Here is a 26,456-nt window from a genome sequence, read left to right on the forward strand (position 1 = left end):
CAAAGCTTAATTGTTTAGCTTCACAGATGGGTTGGCTTTCTTTCAAAACATTCAGTTCATAAGACTAATTCTTACAATTTTCCACAGTAAGTTTTCTCTCCAAAGAAATTATTATTCTGAATAATTAGCCTCAAAGAAAACTCAGGTTTAAATTAATAAATCTAAGATGCTATAATCATAGTAATAGTGGTTCTAGTCAGAACATATGTATAGGTAATAAAAGAACATGTGCAAGTTATCAGTCATGGAACAAGCACTCAATAAATGTTAGATAAATGAATCAGTTCAGTCACAAAGCCATATTCTGCCTGATTTTCCTGTTTTTAACTGAAGATAATGACACTTCCTACACAGGCCATAAAGAAAAAAGAGCTAAAGTGACAAAACATTTTGTACATTTTTAAGTGCAATGGGTGTGTTGGTGGAATGATGTTTTCCATTCCCAGGAGAATCCTTATGACAGAGACTGGGAATAGTCAATCTGAATGACTGAATTAAAAAGCTATGTAGAAAATAAGTTTAGAGTTGAAGTCCTGGTCTATATATGAAAATAATGCTGCTTTTCAGACTGAGTACAAGCTTTCTGATAAACTTTTATAACAAAGCATAATTTGTTGGTGTAAGTGCAATACATTGAGGAAATCACACTTGGTAATGAAAATATTCTTGCCACTCTATTTAACCAAGATACAAAACCTGGTATCAAAAGCCTGAAAATGGGATAGAACTTGAATGCCAGAGTAAGCAGCTCAGTGGGCCCTATACTCAGCAAATATACCTCTTAGCTGGTGAAAATTATTTCTAAAAACAAATATTTAAAGGATCTAGAAACTGTCCAAGGTCATAGAAAATGGAGAAGCATCCATTTAAGAAAGTTTGCTGATTCTTAGGACAGATGAGTGGTCTTACATCTGAGTTTTGACCTGCACCATTTCCTCTGTTCCATCAGTTCTGATCACCATTGCACCATCCCGGCTAAGTGCAGCTGAACGACGGGTTCCATCACCCTCTTCAGACGTCGACTAGCTCATCATGCAGCAGAGTAACAGGCGGCACTGTTTCTCATTCCCTTCAACTCAGAGGTGCAAAAGCTCTCTTCCAGACACAGAGCGGTTTCTTTCCTTTGTCTTCCCAGGACATCAGTCAAATGGTGGAAGGTCTACTCCAAATGGGGCAGGCTGGGAATGCCATGCCCTGATTGCCACCAATTACAAGAACCAGTCCACAGAGACCAATCACAATGTTCCAGCCAAAGAGAAATTAAGACACACTACCCAGCTAATGACCTGCCCAGTGCACAATGTTTCTACTCACTGCTTTCTGTATCTCTTTTCCCTCCTTACAAAAAGCCCTTTGGCACACACTGAAGTTCCCTAATGTGGTATGTTTTGGGGGGACAGACCCCCATCTTCTTGGGATGCTGGCCCTTGAATAAACCTGATTTCCTTCCCCACCATCTCTTGTCATTTGAGTACTGGCTTTTGAGCACTGAGTAGGACTAAATTAACTAGTAGATAAATTTGGTCAAGCAATAGAAGAAATTATTAAAATGAACCAAAAGAAATTCTGGAATTGAAAAGTGTTACAGTGAACAACTTTCAAAAGCAATTCTGGAGTTGAAAAGTGTTACTAGAGAGGCTCAATACTAGATTTAAGCAGCAAACTTGAAGATGTATTACTAGTCCACAGGCAATAGGTATATACAATCTGAGAAAATGTGTCTCAGGTAATTACTATTGTGAGACCATCACAGATTTACACAAAGTCTACATGGTATACCATGGTCAATCCCTTGTTGTGGCCTCAATGTGATAGATATATCTAAAACATGAGATGTATGAGATTGCTGTTGGTGTAAGATGGCATGATGATTCATACTACACTTACTTTTATAGATAGAATACACTGTAAACTAATGATAAAAATAGAGCGCCTACTACCTAAGACAGCCATAGTCACTTACTATCATTACTGAGAATTATACACCACATACACAATACTGTGCTATACTTCCATATGACTGGCTGTTTGAAGGTAGTGTGTTCACACCAGCGTTACCACAAACACACGGGCAATGTGTTGTGATACGATGTGACAATTGTCACAATGTCACTAAGTAACAGGAGTGTTTCAGAGCCACTGCAATGTTACTGGACCATCATCATGGTGTGGTCCACTGCTGAAACATTCTGCTGCATGTGACTGTAACACCGGATACTGCCCAAAAAGAAAAACTCAGGAAAAGAAAAACTCAGGAAAAAAAAAAAACTCAGGAAAAAAATTTAATATTAAATTTATTGAGAAATCATGAGATTAATAGAAGTTACTTTTGGCTTCTACATTTGCAAGATGTGCTCAAAGTGGTGCCATTGTCTTCCAGACATTTATTAGTACAGCAGACTGCTAAAGTGTGTACACATGTTTTATGGAGTCTGTATATGGTAGTGAGAGAACAGAAAAGGTGGGGAAGGAATGAGGCACCCTTGGGTAAACTTCCTATATTTCACAGAAACTAAGTCAGAAGTGTATGTTGATTTATAAGTTAATGTGTATATTTTAAGCTCTAGAGCAGTAATGGTGAACTTTCTAGAGGTTTCAGTGATACAAACAGCATGCTGCAGTATGCATTCCATCAGTTCACCACTGTGGTGGAAAAACAACCAAATTACATGGAAGACGTGCAGGTACTGAGGAGTTGGAAGGCAACTCTTTCTTACATTAGCAGGCTGGAGAAAACTGACTTCCAAATCACCAGCCCCATCCTGAGGTTAAACAGACATTTATGTACGTTTTAAAACAGAAGTACAAATAGGCACAAAATAAATTGTATAATTTTATAATTGGTTACACAGGCTGGATCAAATGTTGTCAGGCAGACTTGTTCTGGATTGAAGAGGTTTTCACAAGGTCAGGGGCTTGGGTAAGCAGGAAGAATCAATTATGATCTTCAATTGAGCCAGTCTGTCCTTGAAGCAAGTTAGCACAACAACATGTACTTTCTGTCTGAGTTATGTCTATCATACAAGTTGCAGCTGGAGGTGGAATCTCAAGGCTAGCTGAGTATAAATGGGCTACGCCTGCCTTTCTGCTCTTAATGTACTGTTGGGTTTTAAGTTTTAAAATGTCCTTTACATTCCTCCCTGTTTTTTTATAGGGTGGATTCTTCCCCAGTTTTAAGAAGTTGATAGGAGAAGGTGGTCTTCAATGTGGGCCAGAACTTGAATCACACAGGGGCCTAAGAGAAGAACTGACAGGAGGACCATTATTGGTCTGAGCAAGATGTCTGTCCATGAAGACAGAAAATTCAGGGATCCTCAACATGAAGAAACTTTTACGCTGTTTCTGGCATGACTCAGAATAAATTGGAGGGTCTCAGTTACCAGGATAGACAGTCAGATCTAGTACCAGGAAAGCAACGTCATTGGGGCTCGTGTTCTGGTAAGGAAACATGCACTAGACCCCATTATAGCATACAAAGATGTTCCCATATCTGCTGCAGTGAGGCACTAGGTTGGGGTATGGAGGCACAGTTAGCTGATACATTCTGGGAGTTTCTATATCCCAGGAAGCATGTGGTATTTCCCTTATCTGGGTTGGAGAGGCTTGGAGCTGAACTGCTAATAACTTAATAACACTGAACCTGGGTATATCTGGAGTCTGTCCCAAAGCCCAATATGATAGGGCTGTAAGCAGCATACAGAGCCAGCAGTCTTTGCCTAAGGTGGGATCAACCTCCTGGAGGACAGGATGGGTACCATTAACCACTTTTAACAGGTCTGGAACAGTTGAGATAGGGCTCTTGGTGTGAGAGCCTACAGTTGGTAGAAACCTTGGAAGTTGCAACCCAAATAATGAGAATAAAAGCCTTCTGTATATGTAACAGCATTACACCTTGCCAGTGTGGTCAACTCAGATGATGAACAGGTGGTCTAAGGCCCAGACAGTGTCACTGAGGTAATATATATGATACTGAACAGGGTTATTTTACCATATAAATATCCTAGGGTTACATATGGTCATTGTATCTCCTTTAGAGGATCTCCAAATAGACTTTGCTGAAATTAAGCCATATCAAAGGTGCAAATACTTATTAGTCCTTGTCTGTACTTATTTTGGATGACCGGATACATTCCCCACTAAGACAGGAAAGGCCTCTAAAGAATATAGCATATTATTAAAAAATTCATAGATATGGGTTGCTATGACTATAGACAATAACAATAGACTGTTGTTTGTAACAGAGATGACCCAGAAGCTGGCCAAAGAACTAAAAACCAAATGGAATGTCTGCACTGCCTATAGGCTCTAAAGTGCTGGCAAAGTGGAATGGATGAACCGGACCCTAAAGGATTTCATCTTTATTTTTAATTTGTTTTTCTTTGGCTGTCAGAAGGCCAGGCTGCTTGTATAGCATCCAAAGAACATGAATTGTGGCAAAGGCTTATCTGGAAACTGTGTATTCACCTTTTTATTTTTTGCACGGTTGAGGGCTTGTATGAATGCCCAGTGTTTGGTTCAGTGAGCGGACCGATTTTAAGGAAAGAGGCCCTATTAGAAGCACTTCTTCAGTGGTGATAGCTGCATAGCCAGTCTTACACTGTCCATTTTTAATAGAGTTACTTCCACCTATGAACAAGATGTACTCAGCATCTGTTAAAGGCTTTATCTGAAGAGGAAGCCAACTTACAAAGAGATCACTTGTATATCCTGGTGCACTAAAGTTAAGCTATCTTTGTTCATTATAGTGCGGGTCATTTTTTTAAAATCAAGATTAAGTGGGCCTGTTAGGTGGGCATCGAGTAGCATCTGACCATGGTAAGTAGGTAAGGGCAGCTGTACAGCAGAAGGTAGGGTCTGGTGAGGGGGTCTGAATGACAGAATGCAAGCAATAACTGAATGGACTCCCCAGAGTTGGGGATGGAGAAGCATGCCAACATGGTAACAGGTGGCACAGAAGGACTGGTGGCTGGAACTAGTCCAATTGGCTGGGAGTACAGCCAGGAGTGGAGAGGAGAAGACTGGCTGATAAGGGATGATACATTTGTCGGGGAAGAATCTTCAGGAAGAGTGAGTTTTCTTCAGGCAGTTTTGTTTAAGAAAAGAGTCATTCTGGTTTCATTTTAACTTTATAATCATCAAAAAAGGCTTTTTTAAAGAGAATTTTTGAAAGATACAGCCCAGAATTATAAGTTTTAACTAATTAGATTCTATCCTATCCCTTTGTAGCATATGTAGCATGCCCTTGAATGGTGGTGCAACATGAAAACACAGGTTAGGGCTCAATCAAGTTTTGTAGCTCTAAATTTGCTGGGTGGGTGGTTTTGTTATGAAGCAAGATGGAACAACCTATTGCTAATGTTGCCTAACATCGCTTATATAAAACACTCACACAATCATTCAGCAGGCACTCAGAGGTTAATATTTTTTTGCCCCCAAAACTTGGGGTGAAGTTTAACTGAACTTGAAACAGAAGCCAACTGTCTTGATTAACATGGGCTGCTAGCATAGCCTTTGAGGGTTGATTAGGTCTTCACTTCCTCCTCAAAGAGAATGGAACAGACAAGCTGCAATGAAGAGGCTAACTGAGGGACATTCCCAGGGTACAATGTCCCAGGGACATTCCTACCTTATCTGAGGGCCCAACCTTGTTGTGTTTTGTATCTTCTTAGGATCCAATGAAATCACTGCTGTTGCACAGGGGCTCCCATCCTGGACTACTCTAGTAAAGGACTAGAGGTTATGCCTTTTCCTCCACAGGTCAGAGGGTGAGTCCCTGGCACAGTCAGCAGGCCTATACTCAAATGGGTCAGCACAGTGTCTTTCCAGCCAGTGCATCAAGAAATGTGTGAAAACCAGGACCAAATTACATGGAAGACATGCAGGTACTGAGGAGTTGGAAGGCAACTCTTTATTACGTTAGCAGGCTGGGGAAAACTGACTTCCAAATCACCAGCTACATCTTGGGGTTAAACAGACATTTATATATGTTTTAAGTCAGAAGTACAAAAGGCTGATAGCAGGGTATTTTGTAATTGGTTATATAGGCTGGATCATCTGTTGTCAAGCAGACTTGTTCTGGGTTGAAGGAGTTTTCATAAGGTCAGGGGCTCGGGTGAGCAGGAAGAATCAATTATGGTCTTTTAACTGAGCCAGTCTGTCCTTGAAGCAAGTTAGCACAACAAGATGTACTTTCTGTCTGAGTTATGTCTATCATAAAAGTTGCAGCTGGAGTCGGAATCTCAAGGCTAGCTGCATATAAATGGACTAGGCCTGCCTTTTCTGCTCTTAATGTACTTTCAGGTTATAAGTTTTAAAATTTCTTTTCCATTACCACTGCCCTAAAACAACCACTTACTATACACATTCCAAGTACTAATTCAAAATTTTTAAGAGAAGCTGGGTATGGTAGCATGTGCCTATAATTGCAGAACTCTAGGAGGCTGAGGCAGAAAGATCACAGTTTTGAACCCAGTCTGGGCAACCTGGTGACTTAACAATACTCTGTCTCAAAAGAAAAAAGAGTATAAGTGTAAGTAGTGGTGGTGGGGTGTCCTGAGAATGTAGCTCAGCAAAAAGACCCCTGGTTCAATCTTCAGTAATGCAAGTAACAGTCATAGGAATCACAATGTAATACTAGGAAACATTCACTTAATTAAACAAGGTAATAAAGTATAAAGGGAGGGACAAAAAAACCATAAAAATGTAGAAAAAAGTGAAATGGCAGATATAAATAATGTAATATGTAATTAAGTAGCATTAAAAGTGGTGAATTAATGCATTCAAAGGCAGATTTCAGGTTAGTTTTTTTTTTCATAAAATGTCCATCTAATAAGCCAATTACAGGAATATACCTTTGATCCAATGATAAAAATAACAAAAAAAAAGGATAAAATATTTATAAATCATGCAAACTATAATCATGTAAGACCTCAAGTGGCTAAAATGTAGTAATGTTAGTCAAGACAGATTTTAAATCAAAAAGATTAACTAATGCAGTATAATCCTAGGATTCTAGGAGGCTGAGGCAAGAAGACCACAAATTCCATCCCAGCCTGAGCAACAATGAACTATTATCTCAAAATAAGAACTAAAAAAGGGCTGAGGATGTAGATCAATGCGAAAGTGCTGGGTTCAATCCTCAGTATTGTTTTTAAAAAAAGAGTTATTAGAGATAAAACGTCAACCTACCATAAAGATATACCAGTTGCAAGCACATATGCACCTAACACTAAACAAAACAGATGAAGTTTAAAACTCATAGAATTAAAAGGAAAAATAAACAGCTCAAAAATAATAGTTGTATTATGAAGCCAATGAGTGCCCCATGGGAAAATGGTCTGCAACTTTACATAATTTCCTTAGGGCAGTGGTGGTGAACTTATGGCATGCATACTACTGCCGACTCTTTGTTATCACAGAAAGCTCTAAAAGGTTCATCATCACTAATTTATGGGCTTCCTGGCTTTGTAGAAAGTAAAGAATATCACTTTCAGCCAAGCATGGTGGCACAAGTCTGTGTCCCAGCATTCGTGAAGCTGAGGCAGGAAGACTGACTGAAAGCAGTTTAAGATCAGTCTAGGCAATACAGAAGACTCCATCTCAAAATAAAGCTAACTAATTTACATCACTTTATAACAGAAAGGAACCTGAGAAGAAGAATTTACTGGGTATTACAGGTTAAACTGGTAGTGACACTTGGCTTGGTTTCTTATCTGTACAAGGCCTTCCAAAAAGTGAAATATAATATTCTTTAAGAGTCACAGCAAAACAACTAGAGTGTGTACAATCCATCTCTTTTTGCTGTACGTGGCTTGTAAAATATGAAACAAACATTTTATAAACTGATCTTATTATGATTAATAAAAACTGGAGGGCCTAAATAAAGAAAAAATATAGTTTCATAAGAAACTGGGATATACTTATTACTAAATTTTGGTCCTGCTCATTATTTTTTTGTGATATTATTATTTACTTGAAATTTAGGATGTATCCTGATGTCTTTCCTAACTACAGGTCTAATGTTCCAAAATGTTCACTAGAATTAAAACTACTTTTCCTGAAGCCTTGCAAGCTACGGTTGATCAGCTTCATAAATACTTCAGAGAAATCACCACACCCTGCATCCTGGAAAATCTCTTCTGTTTCCACTGCTGTTTCCCTCTAACTGCAGATTCCCTAAGTCAATGCCCTAAATATGTTCATAACGGACTGCCCTAGAGCTCCAATTATGTGCATGCACACTACTGTGCTTTTGTTTTTCTTCTGCTCTCACAGAAATGTTTATTAAAGTTGTTTTGTTTAACTTTGATAGAGGTTTCACCAAACTTGGAGATTTCAATACTAGCTTTCAATACTAAATAGAAACATCAGCAAAGAAATGATCGGGAACGTAGGGGACTCCAAGAACCCTGATACTCTAGGATCCAGAATGTTCCCACAGAGCCTCCTGCAGTCACAGGGGGGCTTTTAGAGGATAACTGACTCATGAAGGCCTTCTAGCAGATTTGTGAGGAAGCAGGGTTGAGTCAGAGAGGAGTCACTTGGGGGCAAGCCCTAGAAAGGTCCAGTGAGTTTCCCACCTTTCTCACTCTTTCTTGGTCCTCAGGACATCAGCACTTCTCCTTTGCCCAGGCCCTGTTACCAAGTACTTCCTTGAAGCTAAACCCTGAAAACATAAGCCAAAATAAATCTCTCTTTTAAACTACGGTTACTGGGTGATTTGTCCCAGCGATGAGAAAGTGACTGAGGCAACTGCTAGAAACCAACCAGAACTAGAGACATCTATAAAATACTCCACATAGTAAAAGCAGAATATAACTCTTCACAAGTACTCATTGGAACACACTCTTCATGTTGAACCATATAATGTACCATAAAACAAATTTTGAAAAACTTAAAGAGAATGAAATCATATAAAGTATGTTTCCTTATAAAATTCAATTCTAGATTGTTAACAAAAATAAACTTGGGAAATCCATAAATATATGAAATTAAACAACACATTACTAAATAACCAATGAGTGAAAGAATAAGTTATAAAGGGAAAATTTTAAGTATATTTATATGAATGAAGATAAAAATATGACGTATTACACTTATAAGATGAAGCTAAAGTAGTATTTAGAGGTATATTTAGTTATAAATGCCTGAATTAATTAAGCAGAAAAATGTAGTAATCTAACATGCTACCTCAAAGAAACTAAGAAAAACTGAGTAAACTAAAGCCAAACCAAGCAGCAGAAAGGAAATAAGAGTTAGAACTGGGAAAAGAAGTAGAGAGTAGAAAAAAACAAATTTTTTTTAAAAATCCAAAAGTTTACTTTAAAAAATTAAAACTTTTATCTAGACTGAAAAAAATCCAAATTATTAAAATAAAGAATTATAAAGACATTACTAATGATCTTACAGAACTAAAAAGAATTATAAAGGAATTCTATGAACAACTAATACTATCAATTTAGATAGTTTATTTAAAAATTGGCAACTTTCAAGATGAAAGAATTGCTAAAACAATTTTAAAAGCCAAGTTGGGAGTGTGACTCAGTGGTAGAGTACTTGCCTAAGATGTGTAAGTCCCTGGGTTTCATCATCAATGCCCGAAAGAAAATCTGAATAAATCTAAGGCAAACAAAGAAATCAAATTAGCAGTTTCAAACCTTCCATAAGACAAGTCTAGTTTCAGATAGTTCCACTAGGAAATTTTGTCAAATATTCAACAAAAAAATTAATTCTAATGCTTTAAACAGTATTGTAAAGACTTCTAAATTCATTCTATGAGGCTTACAGTACCAATTAGATAGACTTTTTGCAAATGGAAAGGAACCAAGAGATGGAGGGAGGGAAGAACAGGGAAGTAAAAAGAATTAAAATGTATTTTATCTTAGTCACTTCCCTTGTCACTGGGACAAAAAACCCAACACCCACAATTTAAAGGAGAAAAGGCTTATTTGGACTCACAGTCTGTAGAGGTTTCAGTTCACAGACAGCTAGCTCCATGGCAGAGCAGCATGGCAGAGGAATGGCAGACAAAAAACTGCACAAATCAAGGCAGTGGGGAAGCAGAACTTACGGGAGGGGCTGAGGAGGCAGATACATGGTAGGCCACATCCTCAATGACTCACCTCTTTTGACCACATCCCACCACTCAGGCAAATCAGCTATAAATCCCATAATCCAATCATTTTCATTTATTTATTTATTATGGTACCAGGAATCAAATTCAGGACCTTGTGCTTGTGAGGCAGGTGCTTACACTGCTGAGCTATATCCCTGGCTCAGTCCAATCATTTTCCAAAAGCCCCATCTATGAGTACATGAGGATATTAGGGGATATGCAGATATAAACTGTAACATCCTGCCCTGACCCCTAAAGATTCATCCATATCCCTTTATGCAAAGTGAATTTAGTCTCTAAGATTTGCCAAAGACCTAACAGTCTCAGCACTGCTGAAAAGTCCAAATACAAAGTCTCCCTTAAAAACTTAAGTCAAACTCTTAGCTGTGAGCCCCTGTAAAAATCAAAAATAATGTTAAAACGTTGTTTATATACAAGAGCACAGACAAACATTCCCATTCCAAAAGAGGAATGGTGAGGGTAGACACCAATGGGGCCAAAGTAAGACCTAAACCCATGAGGACACATATTAAATCTTGTTGGTCCATATCCAGCACCTGGGAGAAGTTGTGGTGAGGAGATATGAATTCCAAAGGGCTTGAGAAGCCCTGCCCCTATACTACTGCTGGTGATTATAGCCCATAAGGTCTTTATCCTGCACTGGGTTTGCTCACTCCCTATAATTTACCTCAGATATTTCATGTTCCTGGCTTCTCAATTTCCTGGAGTCTCCACTGCACTTCTGGCTTCATTCTCACAGTTTTGCACATTGCCTGGCCTCCCAGGCTTTCTTCTGAAATATAGGCAGAAGCCTCCATGATCTTGTAACTTCTGCATTCTGTACGCACATGAAACTAATATGTGATGATGTCAAGGTCTGCTGTAGCTGGAACAGTAGCCAAGTCCTTTTGCATCATGGCTGCAATAGTTTCCAGGTGCCTACATGGCTAAGCATGATGAATTGAATCCTGGAGAACAAATTTCTAGTCAGCCATTCTTGAACAGAGCCCTTGGGTTCTCTTCTCAAATTAGTCCTAGTAAACTAAAGGGTAGAATCTTGCTATTTCCTCACATGTCCTCAAGACATTCTTTCTGTGGTCCTCATGTAAAGTCCTAGGCTCTTTTTAATTGTTTCAGCAAACAGTCTCTCCTCTGCTCAACTTTACAGGTCTCAGTTTTACAGGGGGTTCCTCTGAGTGAAACTCAAAACTTTTAAGATCACTCAGCTGTCCTGTTTACTCTTCATTTTCAACAAAGAGCTGGCTAAAAGTCCCTAAATAATACCCATGCCACAGTTTCAACTTGAAATTTCTTCTGCCAGATTAATTAGTACACTGTCCCTAATCTCAGCTCCTACAAAGACTCAGGACATGAGCAAAATGTAGACAAATTTTCTTCCAAAGTATAACCACATGGCCTGGAGTCCAAATGCCAATGGAGTTCCTCTTCTCAACTGACATGGTCTGAACCTGGCCTTTACCATCTAATTTTTTATTGACATGCTGGTTTTCTGAGCCTAAACCAGAATTTCCTTAGCTATTTATAGCATTCTAGGGCTGCTTCTCCAGCTAGCATCTTTGAACCTTTTCAAACTGCTCCCACAAACCAATTCCAAAGGGTTCTGAACTACAATGGTCAGGTAGTGTTAAAACAATGACCCTCCTCCATCTCTGGTACTAAAATCTGCCTTACTCTTTTCCTCATCACTAGGACAAAATACCCAACCTCACAACTTCAAGGAGGAACAGTCTATTTTGGTTCACAGTTTGTAGAAATTTCAGCCCAAAACAGACTGGATCCAAGGCAGAGAAGCATGGCAGAAAGACAAGACAGGAATTGGCCCAAAAGACAAGGCATGGGAGCTACAACCAGTAGTGGTGCTACGAGGGGCAGAGCCACACAATCCCTTTGGAGTTCACATCTTGCTACAGACTGCCTCAGATGCTGCACATGGAACTACAGGACTTAAAATGTGCTCTGCTGGATTTTGGATTTGTTTTAGTCTCAATCCTTTGTATCCCTCTACGTGTAACTTTTGAATGGAAATGTTTATCTTGTGCCCTTGGAATGTTGGAAATGTTTAACTTTCTTTTCATTTGTAACAGGGCTTGCAGCTAAGAGTTTGTCTTAAATCTCAGAAAAGATATTAGACTGGCTCTTTTCAGCAATGCTGAAAATGTTAGAGCTTTGCAACGTTTGGAGAAGGACTAAATGCCTTTTCCACAAATAAACGTACATGAGTTTTTGGAGGGCCAGGGATAGAATATTATGACTTCTGTCTAGGTGTAACTCCAAAGCCTCCTGTAGTCATAGGTGAGGCTTTTCCAAAAGTGACTGGATCTAGAGTGTGTGATGCTGGAATTGATGGTGCAGTGCTAGGATCAAGGACACTAGGATTAAGGGTGTGAGTGCTAACCACCCTAAGTAGTCTGGATAAAATATAAGGGATAGAAGGTGCTGTGGTCACCCCTTGTGGTTTGCTACCTTCTACCAACATGAACAGTTTCTTCTCTGCAATGCCTGTCAGCCATGCCATTCTGCCTTGGACTCAGCCTATTTAGGGCTGAAACTTCTATAGACTGTGAGCTATAAATAAACATTTCTTCCTTTAACTTTGGGTGGTGGGCATTTTATCTCAGCAGTGAGAAAAGTAACTGAGACAATTTCCCTCCAAAATTCATACACCAAAATCCTAACCCCCAGTGGGATGGTATTTAGAGCTGGAGTATTTCGGAAGTGATTACGTCAAGAACTTGCTCTCATGAATAGGATTGGTAAGTTTACAAGAGACACCAGCCTCATCACATACTGAATGTACTGGAGTCTTGTTCTTGGATTTCCAGGCCTCTAGAACTATAAGAAATAACTAGTCATTGTTTATAAAACACCCACTCTATGACACTTTATGATAGAAGCTCAAATTAATTAAGACATAAGAAGTTGGTATCGAGAGATTTGACACAGCTGAATAGAGGAGGAACCACAATGGAGACATTCAAAGAAAATTAAAAGCACAGATAATTAGAAGAAAGGAAGGGACATACATCCTGACACTAAGATCAATCTGAAATAAAAGACTCGTAGGTTATACAAGACATAGACATAGGACTTTATAAAATGGTAAATCAGCCCACAAGGCTGCCAGTGGCACTGCTGCCTGCATGCCAAGCAAGAACTACCATACTGGGAAGTCTTCAAGAAACTAATGGACTGCAAAAGTTCAGCTAACTGAAACAACACAGGACAGATTTGGGATATAAGGCTTCTTGTCTCTTTTGCCTTCCTCCATGCAAAGGATGCTGCAGCCTGGCAGAAAATTTTGTTGACACATACAGGGGCTAGTGACCAAACTGCTCTGAGCTGTGAGCTTTCTTTCAGTTCTCTCGCTCTGTCTCTGTCTCTCTCTGTATATGTTAGCAGCTAACTGGAACCCATGGCAATAAGGTGAGGGACTGCACTGGAGCATGACCATTCCTGCCCTGCAAACCATGGCTTGAGTGAGGGATGTAGGCATGCAGGATTTCAACAGCCTTGGAAGGCTGGCACTGTATTCACTGGAGAGACTGAAGGAAGACTCAGCAGGCTTGGCCTGTCTCCTTGATGGAAATAGCACCATCACCACCACCACTCCTACCCTAAGACAAAAAGTGTGACAGGATAGCGACTTGCCAGTGGAGGTGGGACTGAGGAGGCTGTGAGGACTGGGAGGAGCCAAATGGGACTGAGAACAGCTCTGGGCCCTCTCTATCTGAGGGTACCACAGCCAAGACTAAGAGAGACAAAGACTACTATACTACATCTTTATAAAGGGAACAAGTTAAGAGGAAGAGATAATTACAAATATGTATGCACCAAACACTAGTGTCCCCAGCTATATTAAACAAATATTAATAGATACAAAAATCACATGAGCACCAATACAAATGTAATGGGGGACCTCAATACCCCACTGTCACAAATAGATCAATTAGACAAAAACATCAACAATGAAATATAAGAACTGAACAAACCTGTGAACAAACTGACCTACTGTATGTCAACAGAGCGTTCCACTCCACATCAGAATACATATTCTTCACAGCTGTACATGGGATATTCTCTAAAATAGACCACATTAGTTCACAGAACATGCTTAATAAATGCAAAACAACTGAAAGCATCCCATGCATATTACCTAACATAGTGTAGTGATATTGCAAATCAATAGCTAAAGAAACCATGAAAACTTCATCAACACAAGAAAATTAAATAACACCTTCCTGAACAACCAATGAGTAACACATGAAACTAAAGAAGAAATTGTTTATAGCAGCACAATTTGTAATCGCCAGATCTTGGAAACAACCCAAGTGTCCATCAACTGAGGAATGGATAAAAAAGTTGTGGTATTTCTATACAATGGAATATTATTCAGCTATAAAGAAGGATCACATTGAGATATTTATCAATAAATGGGCGCAGCTTGAGACCATACTCATAAGTGAAATAAATCAATCTCGCATGTGTGAATACCGAATAGTTTCCCTAATGTAAGTAATGATTCAAATATATGAAAATATGTGGCAATCATGATTCCCCATTATGTGGCCTTGAAGCCTTATAAAATTTTCACTTATTAATTAGAAAGGCTTTATTCCGGGCTTCTTGATATGGAAATATTTGAAGCTATAGTATATGAAGTTTTATCCAAATATCTCAAGGAAAAAGACAGACACTATGGTAACTATTATTCTTTAAAAAAATTATTTAGTTATTTCTTATGTTTATTTTAATTAAGGGAAAAATTTAAAAAATTAGGATATATAATAGTAACTCTTTTCGATTTCCTATTAACTTGTTTTGAAGTCCTGTAATGCTCCCACGATCTTGTTTTGACTGATTAGACTCTGTTCCATTCTGTGGGATAGTATCAGGTCCGAGGGTATAGGCAACTACTTTGAAGGCAGTAAGATTCACTAAGATGCCCATTCTGGTTTGACTATTGTCTCCTTTGGAAGTCCTGTAATGTTTACAATGTCTAAGTTTTATTGGTCTTGTTCTCTACTGTTTTGTCCAACTTTATAATATCTAATGAGATAGACAAATCTTTTTAAGGAAACAAGAGACAACGTTGATAACTATTGTTAATAACCGTATACTCTGTTCTACATCATGTGCTAAGTCTATCCTTGGTTTTCACTGACAGCTTTGTTCTGCCATATTTGACTTTATTCTCCCCCCCCAAAAAGTAATAAGAACTAAGGAGTAATAAAATCTAAAATGTGTAAATTTTGTTGTAAAAAGAGAGGAAGGGGAAAAAAGAGCTCTAACGGATATAACAGCAAGTGTGTATAGGGATGTTGAATAGCTGACTATATTAATGTTTTTGGATCATTGAACACAGCTGTTTGTAGTCTCTCTGTTTGAATGTCTACTTTGTATTCTTTGATACTGTGATTTGAGCAACTATTTCCAAGATGATAATATGTAATCTATTAACAGGTGATTTCTTACTGTTATGCTTTTTTTGTAGTTCTGTATTATATGTAACCTTACACTGCTTTGTTTTGTTTTGTGTTTTTCTCTTTTTCCTCTTAAATAAAAAAAAAAAAAAGAAAAAAGAAACTAAAGAAGAAAGTAAACAGTATCTAGAATTAAATGATAACACCGATATAACACATTGGAACTTATGGGACTCAATTAAAGTAGTCCTTCAAGGGAAATTTATACCAGTAAATTCTCTTATCAAGCAAACAGAGTGAGCTCCAATGAACAAAACTAGTACAGAATCTCAAACATCTAAAAAAAGAGAACAAGTCAAGCCTTGTAGGAGGAAGGCAATTGTAAAGATCAGAACAGAAATTAACGCATTTGAGACTAAGAAAACAATACAAAGAATCAATGAATCAAAGGGTTGTTTTTTTGAAAGCTTACATAAAATTGATGCTTGTGGTCAACCATATAAAAAAAAGAAAGCACAGACTCAAATTCAAGCAATTAGGAATAAAAAGGATGAAATCAAAATGAATCAATCCCAGAGATACAAGAATAGTTCAAGTTTTTACTCTAAAATCAGGAACAAGACAAGGATGTCCACTATCACCACTCCTATTCAATATAGTTCTGGAAACTTTAGCTGGAGCAATTAGACAAGAGAAAGAAATAAAAGGAATAAAGATAGGAAAGGAAGAAGTTAAATTATCATTATTTGCAGATGACATGATATTCTACATAGAAGACCCTCAAAAGACTTCTAGAAATAATAATCAAATTCAGTCACGTAGCGGAATACAAAGTCAAGACTCAAAAATCAATGGCATTTTTGTACACATAACAAACTCACTGAGAAACTACACTTTTCACAATAGCATCAAAAAAGAAAGAAAGAAGGAAAAAAGAAAAGAAAAAGAGACTGACTGACTGATTTAGGAATCAACTAACAAAGGAAGTAAAAGGTCTTCACACTGAAAACTTCAGTTCTTTGAAAAAGGAGATCATCGAGGATATCAGAAACTGGAAACCAGGCATAGTGGTACTCACCTGCAACTCCAGCATTTGGGAGGTTGAGGCAGGACTCTGAGTTCAAGGCCAGCCTGGCTACTTAGCAAGACTGTCTCAAAAAAGAAAAGAAAAGACAGAGGGAGGAAGGGAGGAAGAGAGAGATATATATATAAAGAAAAGAATGAAAGAAGGAAAAGAAAGGGAAAGATATCCCTTGGGATACCCAAGATATCTTCTTGGGTAAGAAGAACCAACAATGAAAAAATTGTTCCAAAATTGTTACACAGATTTAACGTATTCTCAATCAAAATACCATTAGCACACTCCTTAAAACTAGAGAAAATTTCATTTGGACCCAGAAGAGACCTAAAATAGCAAAGGTAATTCTGGGCAACAAAAACAAGCAAAGGGGTACCACAACTCCTGACTTAAAAATACACCATCGTACTGGCAAAAACACATATCTGAGAATCAATGGAATGGATTAGAAGATGCAGAAAAAAACTCCAAACACATTAAGCTGTGTTATCTTTGAGAAAGGAGACAATTCCCTGGAAGAAAGTTTCTTTAATAAATAGTGCTGGAAAAACTGGCTTTCCACATGCCAAAGATGAAAACTTAAATCCATATTTCTTACCATGCACTAAAGTAAAAATGAATCAAAGATCTATATATTAAAACAGAAACACTAAGTCTTCTTTGGTTGAGAAAATAGGTAGAACTCTTTGAAGACATAGGTGAAGGCAGAGACTTCATGAACAAAACCTCAACTGCACGGGAAATACTACAAAACATCAACAATTGGGCTCTCATTTTATTAAAAAGCTTTTGCATAGAAAAGAAATCACCAACAGACTGAAAAGACAACCCACAGAATAAGAAAAAATTTTAGTGAGTTATTCCTCAGACAAAAGACTAATAGCTCGACCATATAAAGAATTGGAAAAAAAATAAGATCCCTAAATTAAAAGATACAGTGTAAAAAGAGGCATCTGAAATGAACACACACTTGTCAGATGAAGTATGAACTGCAAATATATGAAAAAATGTTAAATAATCATCTTGTCATTCAAGAGATGCATATTAAAATTGCTGAGATTCCATTTCATTCCGGAAAGAATGGCAATTATCAAGAAATCAATCAATAACAAATGCTGATGGGACTGTAGGGGGAAAAAGAACCATTTTCCACTGTTGGTGAGAGTGTAGACTGGTGCAACCACCATGGAAATCAGTGTGGACATTCCTCAAAAATCTACAATGAAGCCTCACTTGACCCAGCTATTCCCCTTGTTGGTATCTTCCCAAAAGAACTTAAAACATACCACAGTGATATACGCACACTGTTTGTGTAATGACACAGTCTGTAATAACTAAATCTTGGAAACAATCCAAGTGCCCATCACTCTGTAAATGGATTTTAAAAAGATGTATTTTTTATAGAATGGAGTACAACTCAGTCAAAAGGGTAAATCTGAGACATTTCTAGGTAAATGGATGCACCTTGAGATCATACTCCTAAGTGAAACAAATTGGGTGCACATGTGTAAATATTACATCATCTCTCAGGTTTGAGAAACTTAAAGTGTAAATAAGGACCAAAATGTATAACAGATACAGTGACATAGGAAGAAATTGTTCAAAAGGAAAAGGGAACTAGGTAGAGGGAGGAGGAAAGGAAGGAAAGAAATGAGAAAAGAACGGTAAAATGGAAGCACAGGTTTGAAAATAAAGACAGAAGAGGGGTTTAAAGAGAGGGGAATGGAAAAAAGAGGAATTAATATATATCATGAACAAATACAAATTCTCTATAATGAATGTGATCATTATGTATATCTAAGTTGGAGCAATCAATTTAAACAAAAGAAGTATTAGAAATGAGGTATAATAAATACTTTAAAATGTGGAATGAACTTGGGAACTGCACAGCAGGTACAAGCCAGAAGAATTTGAGGTACATACTCAAAAAGTCTACATTACTATGTTTGGCACATTGAAGGTGATTCTGGTAAAGGCCCAGAAAATGAAGACAGCTATACAGAGGCTCAGTTTTTTCAGAGACTATCCAAGTATCCCTGAACAAAATGTCAGCAGAGGTGGAAATCAAAAGGCCTTTCTGATGAGACATGATGAAAATATGAGACATTACTAGTCATTGGACAAAAGGCAACCTCTTTTACAAAGCTAGGAGTTTTGTGGAAGATAGAAGCTACAAAAGATGAAAATGGGTATTTATTTTGTTGTGGAAAGTATCTCAGTAAAGAGGAAGAAGTTTCTTCTTACTGTTACAGTAAAACTGGAAAGGACAGAAGTGACTTAAATATAGAACTGTTAGGAAAAAGAACTGGTAGTCACAGGTTTAGAAAATTGCAACTTATGCATATTGCGAAGAATTGAGAAAGTTGTGGTCAAATTGCTGTCAGACTTTTTCAAGCGGAAGGGCACCGTACAGCTATTCAGCTACAAATATGTTGTGTTCAAGACAAAAGAAGATTCCTGAAGAATCAGAATCAGAGTTTCATCCTCAGTTCAAAAGATAATCTTGCTTTCAAAAAGCCAGGTAGTCTCTTTCAAAAATCACCACCCAAATCCAGTAGGCCTGGAAGGCAGAGTATCATGTCAAATAGGATTACTTACCAGTCCTAAGATATCACCGTTTTTGCTTGAAACCTGTTAGCCCTTTCATTTTTATCTCCCATTTGGAACAATGTTTAAACCAGCCTCACATGGTAGCACATGCCTGTAATCCCAGTAGTGAAGAGGTTGACGTAAAGGCCAACCTGGACTACACAGTGAGTTTCAGGCCAGCCTCAGCTATTACACAAGACTGCTTTGTGGTTTTTGTTTTAAATAAGCTATGCTTATTCTAGGTTATATGATGGAACCCACGTAACATGTGAGCTGGCTGCTGCAGCTTTGCTGCTTTTTGCCCCCTGCCTGCTCTGCCGTGCAGTTTCTCCTCTGTGGTGTTCCCCTGTTGTGCCACACTGTGTTGGACCCTGAAGATGATTTGGTTGAGGAGGAACGATTCTCACCCTTATCTGATAACAAAAATCACACTTTATCCTCCCAAGCTGATGCTAGAATGTGACAAGAATATTGAAAGTGACTGAGATGAAATGAATCGAGTTTGCATGACATGACATGAATTTAAGACAGGCCAGAGGCAGAATGCTCTAAACTGTGTATGTGTGTCTTCTCAAAATCTGTAACTTGAAATTTCAAATGTAATATTTGAAGATGGGTTTTTTTCTTTAAATGCTTAAGAAGACAGAGCCTTCAGGAATGGTATCAGTGAACCTATGAAAGAGACTCTCTTGTGTTATATTCCATATGAAGACTCAGTAAGAAGACAACCATATACGAACCAGGAAGAAGGTTCTCAGTAGTTGCTAAATTTGTCAGTGCCTTGACCTTTAATCCCCTAACCTCTAGAACTGTGAGTAATAAATTTCTAGTGCTTTTGTCCAGTCTGTAGTATCTGGTTATGACCATCTCAGCATACTAGGATATATGCCTATTAATAGAATAAAAAAGAAAACATCATTATGGTTTGTATGCAGATGTACCCAAAGCCTCATGCGCTCACTCATAGGCGAGATTTTTCAAAGGTGACTGGATCTATGTTGTGTGATACTGGGAATAAGGGTGTTGATAACTAAATTTGTCTAGTATAGTTCTGGGTGTGGATAATGGGATCCCCATGGATATGAGTGGCACCACCCAAAAGGTTTGTATCCTAGATGGGAGGTTTGCTGTTGCATCTTTGCTGCTTGGTTGTCTCCTGCTTGCTCTGCCATGGACTGTTTCTCCTCTGATGTCCTTCTGTTGTGCTGCCTTGTACATAGCCAACTATAGAATGAAATGTTTATAAGCTGTGAGCTTAAATAAACCTTTTCTTTTTTAACTTTGGGTGCTGGGTATTTTGTCTCAACAAGATACTTTAGAATCACTCAATACATACAGAAAAAGAAAACTCCAACCTTTTCATAATGAAAATGGCTTAATTGCACATGATCATTTTGAGATTCATTCATGCGACCCTGCATATCAAGAGTTAATTCATTTTATTGCTGACTAGTATTCCATTGTAGCCATCGTGGTTTGTCCATTCACCTACTGATGAACACTCCAGGTTGTGTTCCACTTTTATTACTGTAACTAAAACTGTCATAACATTGTATACAAGTCTTCTGTGGACATACATTTCCTTTTTTGGTAAGTAACATACCAAAGAGCCTAAGAGTTCAATGGCGAGAGCATATTATGAAAGATGTGCCTATATTTCTAAGCAATTGATAAACTTTTCCTGTTGAGGGCCATTTTGTATGATATTTTGGGAAAAATCATTTCATATTTAAGCTGTCATTAGGGCTTGTCCAAGGCCCAGTATCTTGCCCTGTGAGCTGGCTATGGTATTGGGAACATTTGCCTCTGGTCACAGTCAAGGTTTCAACAGTACTATGATGCTGTGATACTTCAGGGCAAGATTACAACTGAAGACATCCTGATTCTTGAGAACCAAGCAGTAATTTAAAAAAATTTCACTTGGTGGGAAGTGCGAACTTCTTACTAACCTGCCTTCTCTCCCCACCATCCTACCAACGTAAGATTCACACTAGCTTAAGATCACTGGCACCTTCTGAGTCATCTGAAGTGACACTCATCAATGTTATACCCTTCTCAGCATAAGAAAACTACCCTCTAGTTCATCCAATACTCTGATTATTGTGTGCACCAAATAAGTAGTAGCTAGCTCACAGTGTCACTGTCTTTGCCCATCTTGAGGCACTGACCTCCCAACCCCCATGTACTTTGAAAGTATCTTTCTTTATCCCTCACTATACTCTTCTATAGGCATACTAGGGGGCTGACCAATCCCTGATATTCATAATGTGGATTCCCACATCACATTTTCACCAGCAGTGTATGACAGTTCCACTTGCTGCACATCCTCATCAAGTTGTGGATGAATCAATATGTAATATGAGCTTATTATGGTTTCAACCTGTACTTCTCTATGTAATAATACCCAGCGTCTCTTTATATACTTTCTATATACTTGGGGTTTTTTTGTTAAGGTTTATGTTTGGATTTTTTTTTCTAAAAATTTTTTGTGTATGTGTAACTTGAGAGTTCAGAATTGAGTCCAAGACATGTATGCTTTATCATTATCTTCTCCAGTCTTTACCTTACCTGTCCAATCTTCTATGAGTGCATTTTTAATAATGTTTTTAAATTTGATGAAGTCCAATTTAGGGAACTTTGCATAGTTAATACTACTGTAGTTCCTCCTTAAACATTTGGAAGAGTTAAGCAATGAACCCTTGAGAGCCTGGCATTTTGAGAATTTTTGTCGTTTTGCTTTTCTGGGAACTGAATTTAGGACCTTGCCAGGCAGGTGCTTGTGCCACTGAGCTTTATCTCCAGCCTGGCATTTCCTTTGAAATCAACTTTCACAAATGTAAATTCTTTCATAGATAATAGATTATTTATGTTATCTATTCTTTCTCCTTCTTTGTGGTACTGGAATTTGAACCTGGGCCTTTGCACTGAGCTACATCTCAGGGACTTTTTGAGACAGGTTCTTGCAAAGTCAGAGTTACTCAGGGTGGACTCCAGAGTGTAATCCTCCTACCTCAGTTTCCTAGTATTTGTCTTTAAGTAAGCTTTGGTAATTTGTATTTTTCTACAAATATGTCCATTTCATCTAAGCTACCATAATGATTAACATCCTAATTATCCTTGTAATATCTTCAGAACAGAATGCTACCTCTCTCATTCTCAGTATTGATTTTGTTTTCTCTTTCTTCTGATATGTCTGCCTCAAGCGTCCTGATGTTCTTAAAGAACCTGCTTTTGATTTCAGATTTTCACTCGTTTTCTTGCAATGATTTCTACTCTAATCTTTACTAGTTCCTTGTTCTTGCTTGACTTTAACTCGTTTTTCCTTTTCTAGTTTCTTAAAAAGAAAACTGTAGCCATTTGATTTGTGGTATTTCTTCTTTTTCAAAATATTGTACACATCCCCTATAAAATTTCCTACTGTTTTTACAGCATGCTCTATTTTCATACTATTTCCCCTTTTTATTTCTTTGGCATCTGGCTTAAACTGTTATTTATTTTCTAGGTACTTAGGAATGCTACAGATATCTGTCACTGATACCTAAATCATTTCAAGTTTAGTCAAAAAATATATCATTTATGACTTAGGTTCTTTTAAGCCTGAGACATGCTTTATGGCTCCAAATACAGTCTATCTTGTTAAATGTTCTCTATATATTTGGGAGGAAAAAATTGTGTTTAGCAGTTACTGGAGTATTCTACATATGTCGATTAGGTCAAGTTATTTTGAAGTGCTGTTGAAGTCTTCAATAGCATTTCTACCTACCCAGTACATCAGACTGAAAAAGAATCAAATTTCAATCTCCATTATGTTTTGTCTTAGTTGTTTTTTGTCTCTATAATTCAGTAACTATGGTGGAATAAAACCAAGAAAACTTTCACAACATTCATACATAAAGTCCAAAATTCATTTGCTTTGGGCCTCAGAACTTAGCTGGTTTTCCATTATTTTTTATGGAAAACTAGGTAAGTTCTGAGGTCCAAAAGTTACACTTATAAATTTGCTTTTTCAGTACTAACAAATTTCACAGTGATATAACTCTATCATGGTTCTCGGTTTTCCTCTTAGCTTTACACTAACTTTCTTTGGAGCCATAATTGTGATATTTTATGCAAATAAATAGAAAAAATCACAATGACAAATGTTTTAAGGTAATGACAAATGTTTTAATGTAGGTACTATATGTTGTCTTGGTAAGAGCAGTGCTTAGATTGAAGAATTACCCCTTTGTGACATGACACGTGATTCACTCTTGACCCATACAGGTTTTTTTAAATTGGATTTTTGGTTTGACTATTGAGCAAAGTTATGAACCTTGAGAAGATCTTTTTCAAACTTTGCTGTTCAAATAGCTGAAAGTTCAAGCTCAGAATCATTCAACAACCAACATAACTCAGTAAAACTTTTGATATGGTTGAGAAGCTTCTGGATTCAAATTTCATGCCTGAGAAAAAAGAAACTATTAATAAAACTTCTGTGTTAATCAAATAATTCTGTTTGACAATATATATTGTCACCAGTATGTGACATGGAAAAGCAATTACGAGCATTATAAACATCTCAGCACACTTTTTGTTTTACAATGTCACAAATTGTCAAAAAACTATGAATCAATCCTAGACACACCCACCCACACACACACACACACACACACGCAGACACACATACACAAAAACCTTGATGCTATAAAAATAACAACTTTTTGCTTTGTTCTTCAGTGAAAACTCAGGACAAGTAAAGACAGTTTTCATTTAGACAATGACAACCTTGTGAGATAATACAGGTGTAATACATTCAAAACCAAAAGAACACATAATAGCAAGAAAAAGTGCTGCTACACTAGATTCTCTAAACATATGGAACAGGTAGGAGGCAATAGCGTATCTTTTTATTATAACTGAAGGAAGTAACAGAAATTGAGTACCATCAAATCTTGACTACTCAGTGTGTGTGCTCTCAGATATGGAATGAAATGGCAATGTTTGCAAATTACTCTTCCCACTTCAGTCTGTTAGCTGTCAAGGGAAAGAGTGTTGACATTAGTTTCTGAAAAGAGAGATGACATTAAAAAATTTACTTATAATGTTGATAATACCAACAAAGTTATCCTATGATTTCCAAAGGTCTTCCTGTATGGAGTATAGCAGAAATATATCAAGAATTTTAATTAACCTGAACTTACCACTTTAAGGTCAAATATATCCTGATGCTGATAATAGAAGATCATATTTTTCAAAGATCTTATTTTTCTAGAGCAACTGACCCCATTGCTGACGGGTAATTTCTTCCTACAATCTAATGGGTTTTTTTATTCATTACAAAGTGAGACTGAATACTATTTATGTATATATAAAGAACACATTAGAATGTTACAATAAAACATTTTCTAGAAACTGAAAGAGTCAAAAAATGACCTAAGAATCTAATAGTTGCTATCTTAAAATTCACAGTGGTTGAAGCATTTGCACCTATACAAGCCAGTCAATGTGACAGCTGACAGAAATAGTCTTCAGGGAGAAATCTTCCCATAATCCTTGGTAGGTATTTGATCTTGATAGTCCAAGACCTCTCACAGAGCTAGCAAACACAATTTGCAAATCTTGACAACTGTAGAAATATAGTGTGTAGCAGGGCATGGTGTTGCACACATGCAATCCCAGTACTCAGGAGACGGAGGTACTACATAGCAAGACCCTGTCTCAAAAAAGAAAAAAGAAATAAAAGAAACAAAGAAAGACAGACAAACAGACATAATATAAAAGAAAACAAACAAATAATCCGAAGTATCTGAGTTCTAAACTATCTCCAGTGACCTATAAGCGAATTAGATACAGGTACTTGTAAGAGTATGCAAAAAAAAAAAAAAAAACACTCCCCTTTTTAATGATGTTAAAAACATTAATTTTTAAAATACTCCTTTATTATTTAAAACTGGTAGCCTGCATGGATGCTGAAAGCTTTAAAAACACTTTTCCTAGGATCTCAAGATCCCCAAACTACTTCCATGATTTCAAAGACCATCCATAGATGCTAAAACCCAAATTTCTGATCCACCTTCCAACTGTTTTCCTACCTACAAAATTGCCTCCTCTCTGATTTTACTACTTGATGCCTCAGAGGCACATATATCATTTAGTTTTTTGTGATGTAACAAAACACCACACAAGGCTACTATAAAGAAAAAGCTCACCATCTTGGATGTTCAGGGCCATGGCAGCATGACAACTCAATTCTGTGGAGGGTCTCCTCACCAATGAGGGCTGGCAAATGGCAATGGTGGGAGCATGTTCAAGAGCAAACAAATGTGGCATCTCCAATAAAAGCAGAAAGGACAAAAGGCCAGACTTCTGCTGCTTGTAATTAACCTCCAGTGAGAACTCGAGGAGATCATAGGAGAATAAGCTCATACCCCCAATAACCTGAAGACCTGTTATTAGGCCCCACCTCTTAAAGGTTCTAATACCTCCCAACAGTGCCCACCTGGGGACCAAGTCTTTAACACCAGAACCTTTAGAGAGCAAAATGAGACTATATGCAAACAAGACTAGCACAGTAAATTTCTTGGGTCCAACACCAAATCTGGGTATCTTTCATCTGTCTTTCCCTTTCCATCCCACTCTTCCTCATCTCCCTCTTCCTGGTTGTCTAAGCCAGAAACTTGGCCTTCTTAATCCAACATATAGCTTGAATGGATGCGCTTCTTTCTCTCACTACCACCCACTTGGTCAAATCACGTTCCTGTCTACCCTGTGCTATCCTACAGCCGAACGGCCCTCTGTATTAGTTTTCTATTGCAGCTATAACAAATTTAGTGACTAAAAACTTCATAAATCTTCAAACTTCTAAGAGCTACCCACCACTTTGGTTTTTTAGCTCTTTTATCTCTAAACCAATAACACTGTATCTCTTTGATCATTCCTCCATAGCAACATCACTTCTTTTTAGGGACCTTATGATTATATTCTCACCTCTCCCCCATTTTCCATTCCCACCTCTTATAATCCAAAATAATTTCCTATCCTAAGACAAAATGGGTAGGTGTTTAATTTTTGTTTGCCATAGTGTTCGGAATCCTAGCCATGTGCCAAAGTTAATATAGGACCTAGTTCTTCTACTTTGGGCTTGTCACCTCATTACTGTGCTCTAGCCATGTAGACTTCTCTTGTTTCTTACACACCAAATTCCTTTTGATCTTGGGGTCTTTACTTATGTTATTTCTGATATCTGAACAGCCCT

The 26,456-nt window shown here is 37.6% G+C and overlaps 1 protein-coding gene across 14 annotated transcripts in view; it reads right to left on the reverse strand.

The window, feature by feature from the left end:
- The window catches only part of Parp11 (poly(ADP-ribose) polymerase family member 11), a 111,527-nt gene that overhangs the window by 77,511 nt on the left and 7,560 nt on the right, over positions 1-26,456 (reverse strand). Inside the window, exons 2-3 of one of the 14 annotated variants that reach the window (XM_063237705.1) lie at positions 14,141-14,213; positions 9,560-9,618 (exon numbers count right to left, since the gene is read on the reverse strand). The exons of 4 other annotated variants lie outside the window; for them this stretch is intronic. Coding sequence is in view for 4 of the 10 variants with exons in the window: in XM_063237707.1 (XP_063093777.1) it covers positions 9,560-9,618; positions 9,958-9,996 (98 nt within the window). In the remaining 6 variants the exon portion in view is untranslated. Of the gene's footprint in view, positions 1-8,579; positions 8,830-9,559; positions 9,619-9,957; positions 10,562-14,140; positions 14,214-26,456 lie in introns of those variants that run through there. 9 more of the 14 variants (XM_063237704.1, XM_063237707.1, XM_063237706.1 and 6 more) reach the window with 9 other exon arrangements.

The sequence above is a fragment of the Cavia porcellus genome, unplaced genomic scaffold (assembly GCF_034190915.1).
Source record: "Cavia porcellus strain 051 isolate PalLab524CR breed Dunkin Hartley unplaced genomic scaffold, mCavPor4.1 scaffold_27, whole genome shotgun sequence".
Taxonomy (NCBI): Eukaryota; Metazoa; Chordata; class Mammalia; order Rodentia; family Caviidae; genus Cavia; species Cavia porcellus.